The sequence below is a fragment of the Phyllostomus discolor genome, chromosome X (genome assembly GCF_004126475.2).
Source record: "Phyllostomus discolor isolate MPI-MPIP mPhyDis1 chromosome X, mPhyDis1.pri.v3, whole genome shotgun sequence".
In the NCBI taxonomy this organism is placed as follows: Eukaryota; Metazoa; Chordata; class Mammalia; order Chiroptera; family Phyllostomidae; genus Phyllostomus; species Phyllostomus discolor.
The window spans coordinates 25,053,648-25,067,936 of record NC_050198.1 but is presented as its reverse complement, the minus strand read 5'-3'; the positions used below and the strand labels follow the sequence as shown (position 1 = coordinate 25,067,936).

Here is a 14,289-nt window from a genome sequence, read left to right as displayed (position 1 = left end):
AATGAAACTAGACTTTACCTATTTATCTTTAACAGAGTTGTCCAATGATGATTAAAGTCTTTCCAAAAAGAGAGCAAGCTCAAGCTTATCTGGGGGAGGGGAGAATCCTGTCAAAGGACTTTCTGAATAGGCTGGACTAGATGTCCTCAAGGACATTACACCAAGGAACTTCTAAAAGAGCAGACCATTCCACTTGACCTTCTCTATCACTTTACATACAGCATTCTACTCCATTAAATCATGTACACATTAAAAAAACAAAAACCCTTTATCACTAGGCTTTATTTTGGCAAACTGCTTATTCTGACTTTATAGTAACTTTCCATCAGTTAACTTCTGTCATTGCTGAATGGCATGTGACAGAATAAAATGAGTAAATATCCTGTGTCTTTGCACAAAATATATGTAAGACAAATTAATTTCATATAATAGGGTCAGACTGAGAAAAGATGGAAACCAACATTTTCTACAAATCCAACTAACTGCCTCACACAAAAAGAAGCACCAAACACAATGTCACTGATTAAATGCTCTTCAAATGCACACAAGGGCTTTACAGTCTTTATTCTCAGTGTAATACAAAACTTCTTACCACAAACTTGCCTTGTGAATTTCACACTGAATTGCACGTGTGCGCGCGCGCACACACACACCTACACCCCCTTGTAGCTAGGTGTATTCAAGATAGAAGGCTAATGTACCATTTAATTTAATTTCTGTAAACCAGATTTTTAAATTTGGCTAATACATACCTTTATATATACCTCTTACCTAAAACTAAATTCTAAAATTAGAGAAAAATTAATTTTACTTTGAGAAAGTTGGCATTTTGCAAAGACTAAACCCAAACATAGGTCAAAGCAAAACAAGGTTAAATAAAATTTTCCTAAATATTAGCATGCTATAGAGACAATAAATATTTGATTTCTGGGATAAATTTTACCAGCATAAATTATTTCCACTTACAAAAATGAGATAAAGGTTTTTACAATTAAAAAAACATACTCACTTGCTGTGACAGTGCAATAGTAAGTCAATAATGAAAGTCTGCCAAGCCTTTTCTTTACTAAGAGCATCTAAGGCTGTTGGAATCAAGGCAAAACATAAGGTCATCACTTCCAATGCTTCACAGCAAACCTGTTCATCTTCCAAGTCCAGCTCATTGCCTGCATTGGACTGTAAAATGATAGGGGCAAATTATCTAAAAATGCATTTAAGAAAAAGTTCATACAACTTCAAGCTAGTGCTTAAAACCTACCTACTGAAACAATTTGGCCTCAGCCTCTTTTTCTGCAACTCTTGAGGACCCTTGGAATAGTATGGAAGTGACTATGCAAGACAATGAAGTCTAATTCCAGTATTTTGCTGCTTCCCAAGGAGAGCTAAAGGAGCACCCTGACTATATATCGCCATGGGATTCTTTCTCCTTTAGGTTCCTAAAGACCTTCTGAGTTGTGTGCTTTTCCACCAACAATCATTCCTTTCTCAAGAACTACTTTGGCACTGCAGTTAGGTACTTCTAACTAGTTCCATCATGTTGCTTACCTATAGTGCCATTTTATTTGAAACTAATTTTTTAAAACCAATTGTTAAGGAAGGTTTTACAACCTAAAATATGCTTGGGTAGGTAGTTAATAAATTCTAATCTGACTTTATAACAAATTAATAATTACAGTACCTGCCTGGAAAAGAACAAGCACTCATATATTATCTGAATGAATATCCAGTACTGTACCAGACAGATACTATAAGACATTAATGTACACTGCAGGCAAATCAGGGTTATGCTGGCCATAAAAGGGAAGCTCTACAGAGCTGGAGAACTTCCTATAATTTAATTCCCCCTTCTAAATATGCAGAAGTGGCTATCAGGGACAGGTACATATGACAGAAACAAAAATCAAAAAGTCAAACACACCCTATCTCTTCTGTAAATAATGTACTTAACCTAATGGAGGGTTAGGATGATACCTAATTGGCTGACGTTCTTTCAACTTCTGACCACTTTAAGAGAATCAAAAATACTTAAATGCAGCAACACAATTGACAGCTACCTAAACCCAAATTTATACAGGACAGAAAGGCGATGAAAGAATAGAGAGAACAGACATAATCGAATCCAGTATGAGACAATTATATCTGACCCTAATTTAAAGTAGAAAAAGATTGTTTTTTTTTTTTTAATTAAAAAATAAAAGTCATATGGCAGGATTCTGAAGCATTTTTATTTTTTCCCCTCTCTTTTTTTAATACTCGCCCTAGGATATGTTTATTGGTTTTAGAGAAATTCTGAGGAGGGGGAGAGAGAGAGAGAGGAAGAGAGGAAGAGAGGAGAAAGGGAGAGAAACATTGATTCAGACTGCCTCCTGTATTGCCCTGACGGATTCAACCAGCAACCTAGGTATGTGCCCTGACCAGAGATTGAATCTGCAACCTTCTTTGGTGTACAGGACAACATTCCAAGCAACTGAGCCACCTGGCCAGGTGGCTTTACTTTATTTTCAAAGTAAAATTATTCTCACCTTAACCATAGCTACCAGTTAATTTGCAACCTATGGAGATGCAAGCGAATGGCTTTTAAAGACAGGAGACATAATTAAGCCTCATGCACTATTAAACAACATTTATTTAAAAGAAATATATTTCTGTGATAATTCTTACCTTCTCATAAATTTTAGTGATTTCTTCATTTGGGCTAAATACTAGCTGTAATGCCCCACATCCCGATGCCCAGATAATTTTTTGTATAGCTCTAATCACACAAATATCAGGCATATATCGTGAAGCCTGCAAGATAACGAGTAATTACAACGGTTGAAAGAGTGTTTAGAGTGGCATAAACACTAAAAAAGCAGAAATGTTTCTCCTTATAAAGGAGTAGGAATGGAATGAGGCAGTAGCATTGTCTTGAGGTTCCCAAGTTGCCTTTGTCCCAGTTTTTTGTTTAATTGCAACACCATAAAGTATATACTCCAAGTTATTATCTGGCCTTATACCACTTTCAGAAGAATCTTAAAAAGACTACAAAGGTGATCTAACCATTCCACTCCTAGTTTTTTTTTTAACCCAAGATAAAAACCTGTGTCCACACAAACAGCTGCACAAAATGTTCACAGTAGCTTAATCATAACCAAAAAAGGGAAATAATCCAAATGTCCTTTGCCAAGCATATGGATAAACACAATGTGAAATAGTCATCATGTGATACAAAATGAAAACGAATAAACTAATCGTTCAAACGGCACAGACAATTTTCAGTCATTATTCCGAGTGAAAGAAGCCAGACATAAAACACACAGCACACAATTCCACCTGAAATGTGGAAACTAGTATATAGTGACAAAAAAAAAAAAAAAAAAAAATCAGTGGTCACCTGTGACCAGGGGTAGAGAGGAAGAATAAACTGCTAAGGGTACAAAGAAAGAGTGATGGAAATGTTCTGTGTCTTGATTGTGGGGAAGGTTTCACACACATACACATTTGTCAAAAGTCATTGACTTATATACTTGAAAAGCATGCTATTTGCTGTACATAGAGATGATTAAAACCAGAAAGTACTAACATTAATATTAGATAAAATTCATGTTAAGAAAAATTAACCTACACTGAGACAAGCATTAAAGTAAGTGGGTCTAGGAAAATTAGGCCATAAATTGCGACAAGGTTTATTTCTAAATTAAAAGAGGATCAAAAGTAGAAAAAAACCTTCTAGGATTTCAGAGCTTTAAAACTTTAATACTAACCTCATCAGATATTTGCTGAGCAAGACGAATTGACACATTTCTAAGCATGCATTCAGACGATGGATTAGGAATGCTCTGAAGGGCACTTTGTAGGACCACTGCTTGATCATGAGTAACTTGGCTGACCTGAAAAAAAGATAACCATTTAATTTGGAGTAAATAATTTATACATAACCAGACGCAACCATTTGCTGTTCATCCATCACCACTCCCTCAGGACTACCTCCCTTCCATATATATACTGCAGAAGCTGTGGAGACTCACACAAAAAGTACTTCACATTTCCAACAGTAGGGGACTTCCTCCTGTGCATCAGAGTGCCACACATCCCTCTGCAAATCCCCATTCTACATCAATCCAACTCATTGTATTTCTACTCTGGGCTCAGCATAACTAATAAGGATAAACAATAAATTGAACCAGCAGGTTCCAACCCTATCTAGAAACTCAGTAAATTACTCCACACCTTTTACATGCATACACCTGGGCAGATCCAGCTCCCATTCACCAGGGTAATCAAATTCTTTTTTGAAAATTAAGAAATATCAGTAACAATAGAAGTACAAATGTAAGAAAGGTAACTGTTTTACTGTATAATCAAAGTTAAAAAAAGATTTTATTTATTTTCAGAGAGAGAGGAAGGGAGAAAGAGAGGGGAGAGAAAGATCAACGTGTGTTTCTCATGTGGCCCCAACTCAGGCATGTGCCCTGACTGGGAATGGAACTGGCGACCGTTCAGTTGGCAGGCGTGCACTCAATCCACTGTACCAAACCAGCCATGGCTTATAATCGAGTTTTTAAATCCATAAGAATGGTGATTGCTGGGGGCAGGGGGTTATAAGGGAACTAAGATCATAAGAATGTGTTTTATCTTAACAAGAACCACCAATTAACAAAACAATGTATGACTTAGGCCATGTAGGACTACTGTTAAATTTCTAAAATAGACTCTGGACGAGATGAAGGCATAGGTGGACACACTGTACCTCCACGCACAACCAAGATTAGAACAACAACAATTTAGAGGCAGAATAACACCCAGAACTGACAGAGAATTTATCCGAATGGAAGTGGGACAGCCAAGAAGTTGAAGTAGACCCATTCATCCAGACTGGTAGGAGGGGCCAAGACAAGCAGCCGGGAGCAGGTCTCGGCATGGGTTGCAGTGAGGAGAGCAGAGGGAGTTGGGCACATAAGGCAACTGGGGGCGCATAAGGCACCTGGGGCGTGCAAGATCGCAGTGGGTGGACCCTGAGTACACCAGCAGCAGACCCAGTAAGGCGGCGATTGTGGAGCAGGGCAGAGTGTGCAACCCACCATCCCAGAGAAGGGACTGAGGTCCCACGGAGAATGGAGCTACCGCCATTGTTCCCTCCCGCACCCGCATACAATGTCACAATCTAGTGACTGGGGTGCCCAGCCCTGGTGAACACCTAAGGCTCTGCCCCTCACCATAAGAGGAGCGACCAGACCGCCCCCCCCAAAGGAAAGAGACATGTCTCAAACAGAAGAACACATCAATGCCCCAGGACTCATCATTTTAAGTGACCGAGAGAGAGCCAATCAGATGCACAGTTCAAAACATGTGATCAGGAAGCTCACAGAATTGGTTGATTTTGGGCGCAAATTAGATGAACAAATGCAGGTTACCGTAAAAGAAATGAAGGAAAATGCACAGGGAACCAGTAGTGACAGGAAGGAAACTGGGACGCAAAACAATAGAGTGGACCAGAAGGAAGTAAAAAACAACCAAACAACAAAGAATGGAGAAATAAGAATTCAAAACAACAAGCAGAAGCTTAGGAACCTCCAGGACATCTTTACACGTTCCAACATCCGAATTATAGGGGTACCAGAAGGAGAAGAGGAAGAGCAACAGATTGAGCACGTATCTGAACAAATAATAAAGAACTTCCCCATTCTGGCAAAGGAAATAGACTTCCAGGAAATCCAGGAAGCTCAGAGAGCCCCAAAGAAGTTGGACCCAAGAAGAAACACACCAAGACACATCATAATAACATCAGTGAAGGTAAAAATGAAGGAGAGGATCCTAGAAGCAGCAAGAGATAAGGGGACAGTAACCTACAAAGGAGTTCCCATCAGACTGTCAGCTGATTTCTCAAGAGACCTTACAGGCAAGAAGGGGCTGGAAAGAAGTATTCCAAGTCATGAAAGACAAGGACCTACATCCCAGATTGCTCTATCTAGCAAAGCTTTCATTTAGAATGGAAAGGCAGATAAAGTGCTTCTCAGATAAGGTCAAGTTAAAGGAGTTCATCATCACCAAGCCCTTATTTTAGGAAATGCTAAAGGGACTTATCTAAGAAAAGAGGATTAAAAAAAAAACAAGTATAATAAAAGGACAGCAAACTCACAATTATGAACAATCACACCTAAAGCAAAACCAAAAGAAACTAAGCAAACAACTAGAACAGGAACAGAACTACAGAAATGGAGATCACATGGAGGGTTAGCAACAGAGGAGTGGGAGGAAGAGAGAGGGGGAAAAGGTACAGAGAATAAGTAGCATAGATGGGAGGTAGAAAACAGACAGGGGGAAGGCAAGAATAGTATGGGAAATGTAAAAGCTAAAGAACTTATCACACATGGACATGAACGAAAGCGGGGGGGGGGGGGGGGGGGGATGTGGGTGGGAGAGGGTGTACAGGGTGGAGGGGAATGAAGGGAGAAATGGGACAACTGTAAGAGCATAATCAATAAAATATATTAAAAAATTTCTAAAATACCCAATTGTTTTATCTAACACCCTCTGCCACTTTCTATCTCTTCCCTACCCCAGGATTATTTTGAAACAAATCCTTGATATATAAAGCAACTACTTTTAAAAAAGGGGGTGATGTAAAGAATATTCCTTTTAAATATAAGCATAGTATCATTATCACACCTAAAATAATTATAAATACCACTATCAATTATATGTAACATTATAATATCACATCTAATCAACATGCCAACCTCCCTGATTAAAACCTAGCCATTTCTAAAAAGAATATCTAGATTCCTAAGCTTTTATCTTTCATCAATAACTTAGTAAACCATCGCTTATGATGCACATTAACTCAGATTTTACTCAGAAGTTAAGGCATAGTTAGACCTCTAATAAATAGGCATTAAATTCTGGCACGTCTTGAGAAATTTTGGTAGATCAAGGATGCCACCAAGGCCAAGACAGACACCAAGTAAGCTCAGAACTGGAAGTTAAGACAAAAGATGACAATAGGTTAAACTAATTACATCTTTTTAATTACCACCTGTGTTTTCAACATATGCCAAATACCAGTTAATAAATGATTTATATGGGTACTTTGCTAAGTTTAAAATAACTAAAACTCAAACATGATTTAAGGGGCACAAAGAACTATCTTCTCAAATAAGCATATAGTCAGTGAAAAGCATTTTTACTTTTAATACGGATACAATTTAATAGAAGAAAACTCCTAAAGTAAATCATTACTGGAAAGGAACCTGAAACAGTTTAACTTTGAAATTTATACTTAAGAGTTGCCGAGAAGTTGAGCTTTTAAAAATTACTAGCTATTATCATTATTGAAAGATTTTTTTAAAAGTCTGTATTACCGATGTCATAGGACTGCCGCCTTCTACACCTGGCTGAAAAGCTTCTGCCACAGCTCGAACGTGGCCATAGCCAATGGCAGTTAGCAACAGTTTGGCTATTTTAAGAGCATTGAGGTAGGCACCCCTTCGAGTTTCCATATCTGCATTTGGTAGGAAGTTATTTCTAGTTAGCATACTCAGGACAAGGGGTAGGCCGCCACTTTTCAAGAAGTGAAACTGAAAATCAGAGGAATCATCAGCCAGAGGTGCACCAGCAGGCATTAACAAGGCATAGACTACCTGGAAAAAAAGGGAGAAGGACTGTGTTAAAAGGTTTTTAAAATAGAACTATTTTCCCTATTACTACTGCTAAGAAATCATTTTAAACATTTCAAAGATATTTCATTATGTTATATTCTCCACATTACCTTAAAAAGGCCAAATTTAAAGAACATGGGATACATTCAAAAGGAAAAAACAAACCTCTGTTAGGTATAGCACTTGTGAAGCTGAAGGACCAAAGAAAAGCGAGTCAAGAGATGGACTAAGGCTGCTTTCTCCAAGTTTGGCATGGTCTAAACAAATAGCTCTCAATTTTTCTATTGTTGTGCTATCTGTGAGAAGAAAAAACAGGCAGTGTAAGATGAAACATTATTCGTGCACTCATAATATTTCACTTTTGATACTTTAAAGACCTCTTTATTATGAAATAATACTTCAGTTGAGTTATAGGTTCGAACTCCACAAGACATAATGTGATCTGGATTGATTAAAATACAAACAAACAAACAAACAAACCAGGGCTCTTTAATCAGCCAACCTAAACAGGAAGGAAGCAGTCTATTTACTCAGAGACTTCAAATCCACACACCCTCCCCACCCTCCAGCCACTGGGGACTGAAAAAATGCAATATACTTCAAAAGGAAGCAGTTCTTATTGAAAATAATGCACAGGAAAAAATGACAAGCTCTTCCCTTCAATTTCTCTATTGTTAGCCTATATGACACTAAGCATTAACTGGTTTGTTTTACTGAAAGAGATTTAGTAGTACCTTAGAAACTGAACCTTAAAAAGCAAACCTTAAAAGGCTAATGGGGGCAGGGATCATGCCTAATGCTTACCTCAAAGTAAGCAGAGCTTTAACTTTTTTGATCGTATTAAATAATGAGTTTATCTAAATCACAGTGAAGAGATACCAAAAAAAGGGGGGGCGGTCCCCCAGAATACAATTATAAGCATTAGCTACCAGTGAGATTTAAGAAGTGAATGAACTTTTAGAAAGCACTTTGATAATAGAATTATTTCCAACATAAATTCCCTATGATTAAAACTTCACTTGATGATGAAAATTTTTTTAAAAAGCAAAAACTCTTTTCAAAGAATAAAGATAATGGAAAATTACTATAACTTTCTTAGAGTAGGCTAAATTTTACAGGCCTAGAATCAGCCTGGAAATGTTTTCAAAGAAATCTTCAGTTTGTGTTAAATTGTTAGTTTTTCCTATTCTGAAGAGACACTGACACATAATGTTAACTAAATGAAATAATTAAGTTATCCCCTGTATCAATTTCAATTGATGATTAAAATGAGTTATTTTACTAGTATAATCTATATTATTGATTATCACTTAGTTTTTTCCCCCAAAACATTTTGTTACACTAAAAATCTCACCAATCAAATCTTTGTAATTATTTCATCAAGTAAAAAAAATCCTACATGCAGAAAGAACAGCAAGGTCCAAGGCTTCTCATATGCATCACCAAATTACTCTCTAAAAACAAACCAACTCAAATGACATCTAAGAATGTCAAGCTTGGTTTAAAAATATGCTGAGCTAAGGATGGAAGCAAAAGGGAATAGTAGAAAAAAGGAACAAGAGCTCTAAGAAAAGGTGGCAGTGAATTCTAAGCACATCACTCATAACCTTGTCACCCAGATGCAGTTAGGATTTTAGGTTTTATTCAAGATACCTTAAGCCCAATAAATTATATGATTATAGCAACATATTATTTAAAAGTATAGAAAACAGCCCTGGCTGGTGTGGCTCAGTGGATTAAACGCCGGTCTGCGAACTGAAAGGTTGCCAGTCTGATTCCCAGGCAGGGCACAGGCCTGGGTTGTGGGCCAGGTTCCCAGTTGGAAATGTGTGAGAGGCAACCACACAGATGTTTCTTCCCCCCCTTTCTCCTTTCCTCCCCCCCTCAAAATAAATAAATAAAATCTTAAAAAAATATATAGAAAACAATCTGTAGCAACACACAGGTTAATAGTACAAACTTTGGAGCCCAACCTCATGCATCTGAATACTAGAACTGCTGTTTAAGCTGTGTGTCCCTGGTCAAGTAACTAAATCTTTCTGTACCGTAAGTTTCCCCATCTTGAAAATACAGATGAAAATATAATTCCCTCATAGGGATGTTGTGAGGTGTAAGTGAGTTAACAAGTGGGAAGTACTTACAACAGACTTCGGAATATTTTAAGATATTGGTTAGTCTGAATTCCTGGGGAAAAAGAAGCTCCAGCTGAAGAGGTAAAGCAGTATACATTTTAACTACACAGCATCAAGCAAGAGTCTGTTTTCCTAACACATGTAAGGAAAGGTCACAGAAACTCTTGAGTACAGTCTAGATTACAAGAGATTAAATTACCTACAGAGAAGACTATAGAAATTCTACGTTTAGCAGCAAATCATAATGAAGGCACTTGACTTCAACTAAAGGTTCAGAATGAACAGAGGTAAAGGCAATGATTAGGAAAAGAGCTACTAATTCCATCTTGGTTTTCCTCCCTTTAAAAATATACTCACATGTACACAAACACTAAATGATTACTCAATATTTCACAGCTAGAAATAATTTATAACAACTTCCTTTTCTTTAGAGCCCCTGCTTCCTTTCTTAAAGTATGAGTGTGTTATGTGTGTAGCAACCACAGTGACAGAGTAAGTTAACATTTGTTAAATACTGATTAAATACTAGTCACTAGACTAGGGATTTTCCATATATCAAATAGTTATTATTAGCCCAGTTTTACAGATCAGGATTTGAAGTCAAGTCCATTTGAGTCCACAGTCTCTCATTTAACTGCCATAATACAATTATTACTGGTCTTTTCAAAATTGGCTATTTCAAATCTAGGCACTAGACTTTGACTATATAAAATATAAGAAAAAAAAAAAAAAGAAAAAAAAAAAGCACCCTCAAGTTTTCCACTTGGAACTGCCTGGCAAGAGCTCATCGTCGCCATCTGGTGGCATTATGCTCAAATCACAAGATCAGGGATTCTGGATTCTTAGGTCAAAGTGGCTAACAGGCCTGTTGCTGTGGCAGCATCAAGCTGGTGGCTAGAGGGTATTCAAAAATGGTATTACAATGCTACACGATTCTGTAAACCAGGGTTAATGTGAGACCACACAATACACATGGATGACAATGTAAAAGAAGCCATAAGAAGGCTTCCTGAGAACCTGAATCATAATGACAGGGTGTTTCACATTAAGAGAGCATTGGACCTGTTTATGAAGCAGATCTTGACTAGTAAAAAAATATGAGGATAATTTCTACCTTGAACCATATCTGAAAGAGGTTATTTCATGGGGGGAGAAAAGAGAAAAATGGGCAAAGAAATAATCATGTAATCAAAATCTGTGGATGCATCTGCCCTCAGTGTTTTAATGATGTTGGTTAAAATGGAAATGTACAATATAGAACCATCTGGGTTGCAAATATATTACTTTAAATAACTATCTATTATAACTTAAGAACAGATCAGGGATTCTGAGGAGAATTTGTTTTGAAAAGTTGTGAAGGTTGAATCTGCACACATAAAGCAACAACTGTTACTCAATAGTTAGTAAAAAATAAAAAAGCCCCACAAATTCTAAACAATATAACAGAAGGGTTAAGGAAGCATTAAATCATGGAAAGAAGGCTGTTAAGAATCTAATTAGGCCCCAGCTGGCGTAGCTCAGTGGATTGAGCACGGACTGCAAACCAAAGCACCACAGGTTCGATTCCCAGCCAGGGAACACGCCTGGGTTGCAGGCCATGGCCCCCAGCAACCACACATTGATGCCTGTCTGTCTGTCTCTCTCTCCCTCCCTTCCCGCTCTGAAAATAAATAAATAAATCTTTTAAAAAAGAATCTAATTAATATTTGAACTGATTATGAATAATCCTATTGGAATCAGGAAACAATGAGAAAGATCGACATGGTATTTACTTTAGAAAAAGGAGATAATGGAAGTACAAGACAGTTTAAAAAATTATCTGGGCTAATTCTTGAACTGTTTATCAGCAATGTATCTACAAACCCACTAAAAAATGAATAAATATAAAAATATATAAACTGAACAGGACATACAAAGAGGAGATGAAGAAGGAACACTAGAGAAATGTTAGTGAATTATTGAAGGTGCAAAGGGGATGGAAGACAGCTGGCTTAGCTGAACCAAAAACCATTTGTGGAATAAAAGGGAGGGAAGGAGTTCCTACAAAGTCAGCACCCCATAGATTCCTAAAAGACCTAAAATTGGCAAAGTAAAAGTGTCAAGGTGATGAAAGTCAAAGACAGAATGAGGAACTATTCCAGAAGAAAATTGAGAGAGATATGTCAACTATCATATTTTGCCACATATAATGCACATACACAGTTTAGTACTAATTCCCATGTATAATTTGCACTATATGTGGGGATTAGCACTATCCATGTATAATGTGCATCCTTATTTTTTCCTAAAAAAAAAATGTGGATAAAAAACTGTACATCATGCAGGGCAAAATACAGTAAACACAATGTAAGGATTGTATTTAGAGCAAAACAGATTATTATAGAACTTTGGGGACTGCTGATTAGAAAATAAGTAATGACAAATCAATGTTAATGTCCTAGTTTAGATGGTTGTATTTTAGTTATATAAATATCCTTGTTCGTTGAGAATATACAATAAAGTATTTAAGGGTAATGGCACATTAGACCAGCAAATTCCTCTCAAATGGTTCCCCCAAAAGTTCTGGAATTCTATTTCTAACTTTTTTGTAAGTTTGTAAATGTTATAATTTAAAAAAAATTTCCAAGCTGTATTAGGATTGAATGATCTACCAAACTCCTTTTTGTCCTACAAGATCTATTTATTTTGCAAAGCATTAAGTTTTAAGAGGAAAACAGATATTAGAGCAGAAACATTGAAATATGTTAATGAAAAACAAAATCCTCTGGAAAAGGATCATTAAGCTGGAAAAAGAAAACGACCTCAAAGCTAGAATTAAATTAATGAAAGGAGAAAAGAAATTCAGACTTACTAGATTCAACACCATAGTCACAGAGATTTCAAAGACACACAAAAAGCAAAACTCAGAGAAAAAAATTAGCAAAGAAAGAATACAAACCTCTTACAAATTAGGAATCTCCAAGTACACTGAGTGTCCACCACAAAACAGACCAATGCACCTCATCACAAAATTTCCAAATTCCATGATAAAACCAAAAGATCACATGCAAAGGAACAAACTGAGAAGAGCTTTCTTCTTCAGACCAGCAACATTACCAGCTACACAGTACATTTTCAACCTAGAATTCTATATCCAAACTACTAATCAAATGTGAGGGTTTAGCTGCATTCAGACGAATCACGTCTCAAAAACAAAAAACCAAACCACCTTCCACATACACTTGCTAAGACATGTGCAGGAGGGGATGCTTCAACAGAATGAGAGGAGCACCTCAAGAAAGGCTTAAGATACAGAAGAGAGTGAATAAGAATCCACCACAGGAAAGCTGAAGAAAGTAGTCCCAAAAAGGTAGAAAACAATCAGATGACAGAAAGAAAAGTTTTAGGACAATAGTGCAGCTAACAGATTATATAATGCATATAATAATGGAAAATTATTTTGAGGTTATTAGACAATATGTGGGAAGAAGTAGCAATTGATGTATAGAAAAATCAAGAAAATTAAAGAGAGAAAATTATTAAATACAAGAAACAAGTTCTCAGAAATCCAGCAAACTAATTTTTACTCTTGAAAATGTACATGCTGAACAAAAACTGGGAGAATGTGGAAGAGTTAAGTTTTCAGCTACACAATAAAAAAAATCATTAGGTATCTGAAATCGACAAAGAAAGCTCTAAAAAAATTATCCACAGATGCATCTACAAAAATGAAAGCTGCAAGTTTATAGTGTTTTTTTTGTTTGTTTGTTTTTTAAGGAATAAGAAAGGAACAACACTATAGATAACAAATGACCCAAAATACAGTCCAGGTGTATAAAAGATTTTTTTGTGTAAAGTGCCAGACAGTAAATATTTAAGACACTGCTGACATGGTTTCTGTCACAACCACTTAACTCTGCTGTGTTAAGACAAAAGCAGCCACAGATAGTATGGAAATGAGCGCGCATGTCTGTATACCAATGAAACTGTTTATGGATACCAAAATTTAAATTTCATGTAATTTAATAAGTCACAAAATATTATCCTTTGATTACTTCTTTAGCTGTTTAAAAATGTAAAAATCACCCACAGCTCTTAGTCGTTGCAAAATCAGGCTGTGAATTGACCAACTCCTGTTTTAGCCTATACCATAAAGCATGTTCCATGTAGGAACAGAATTTGCTAATATTATCCTGTTATTGTCCATTATATACTTCATCAACATCAATAGTTTTTTAAAAAAAATTTCTTACCTGGTGGCATAAGTTTCATAAGTACTCTTGCTCCATCTCTAAGAGGTGGCATATTTAGGTTGCTTCCTAAGTCTGCAATTTGCCAGAGGAAAGAGATGTATCTGGGATGCAGTGACATTATCTAGAATACAAAATACACAAAATATTTACCTGTAAACTGTATCTCTCTCAAGATCCCCAAATAATTTTGTTTGTCAATAACCACACTTGTGCTTATGGCATGTCTATTCTTTAAAATAGTTTGCCTTCCCCATCTTCCCACCTTTACAAATCCTTTATGATGCAGAT

The 14,289-nt window shown here is 36.6% G+C and overlaps 1 protein-coding gene and 1 pseudogene across 5 annotated transcripts in view; one reads left to right on the top strand and one right to left on the bottom strand.

Moving 5' to 3' along the window:
- USP9X (ubiquitin specific peptidase 9 X-linked) overlaps nt 1-14,289 on the bottom strand; it is a 131,142-nt gene that overhangs the window by 31,079 nt on the left and 85,774 nt on the right. For all 5 annotated transcript variants that reach the window (XM_036016409.1, XM_036016408.1, XM_028523347.2 and 2 more), the window contains exons 21-26: nt 14,002-14,122; nt 7,803-7,933; nt 7,341-7,619; nt 3,744-3,869; nt 2,662-2,787; nt 1,010-1,176 (exon numbers count right to left, since the gene is read on the bottom strand). In XM_036016409.1, coding sequence (XP_035872302.1) covers nt 1,010-1,176; nt 2,662-2,787; nt 3,744-3,869; nt 7,341-7,619; nt 7,803-7,933; nt 14,002-14,122 — 950 coding nt within the window. The remainder of the gene's footprint in view (nt 1-1,009; nt 1,177-2,661; nt 2,788-3,743; nt 3,870-7,340; nt 7,620-7,802; nt 7,934-14,001; nt 14,123-14,289) is intronic.
- Nucleotides 8,427-11,078, top strand: LOC114504832 (annotated as a pseudogene).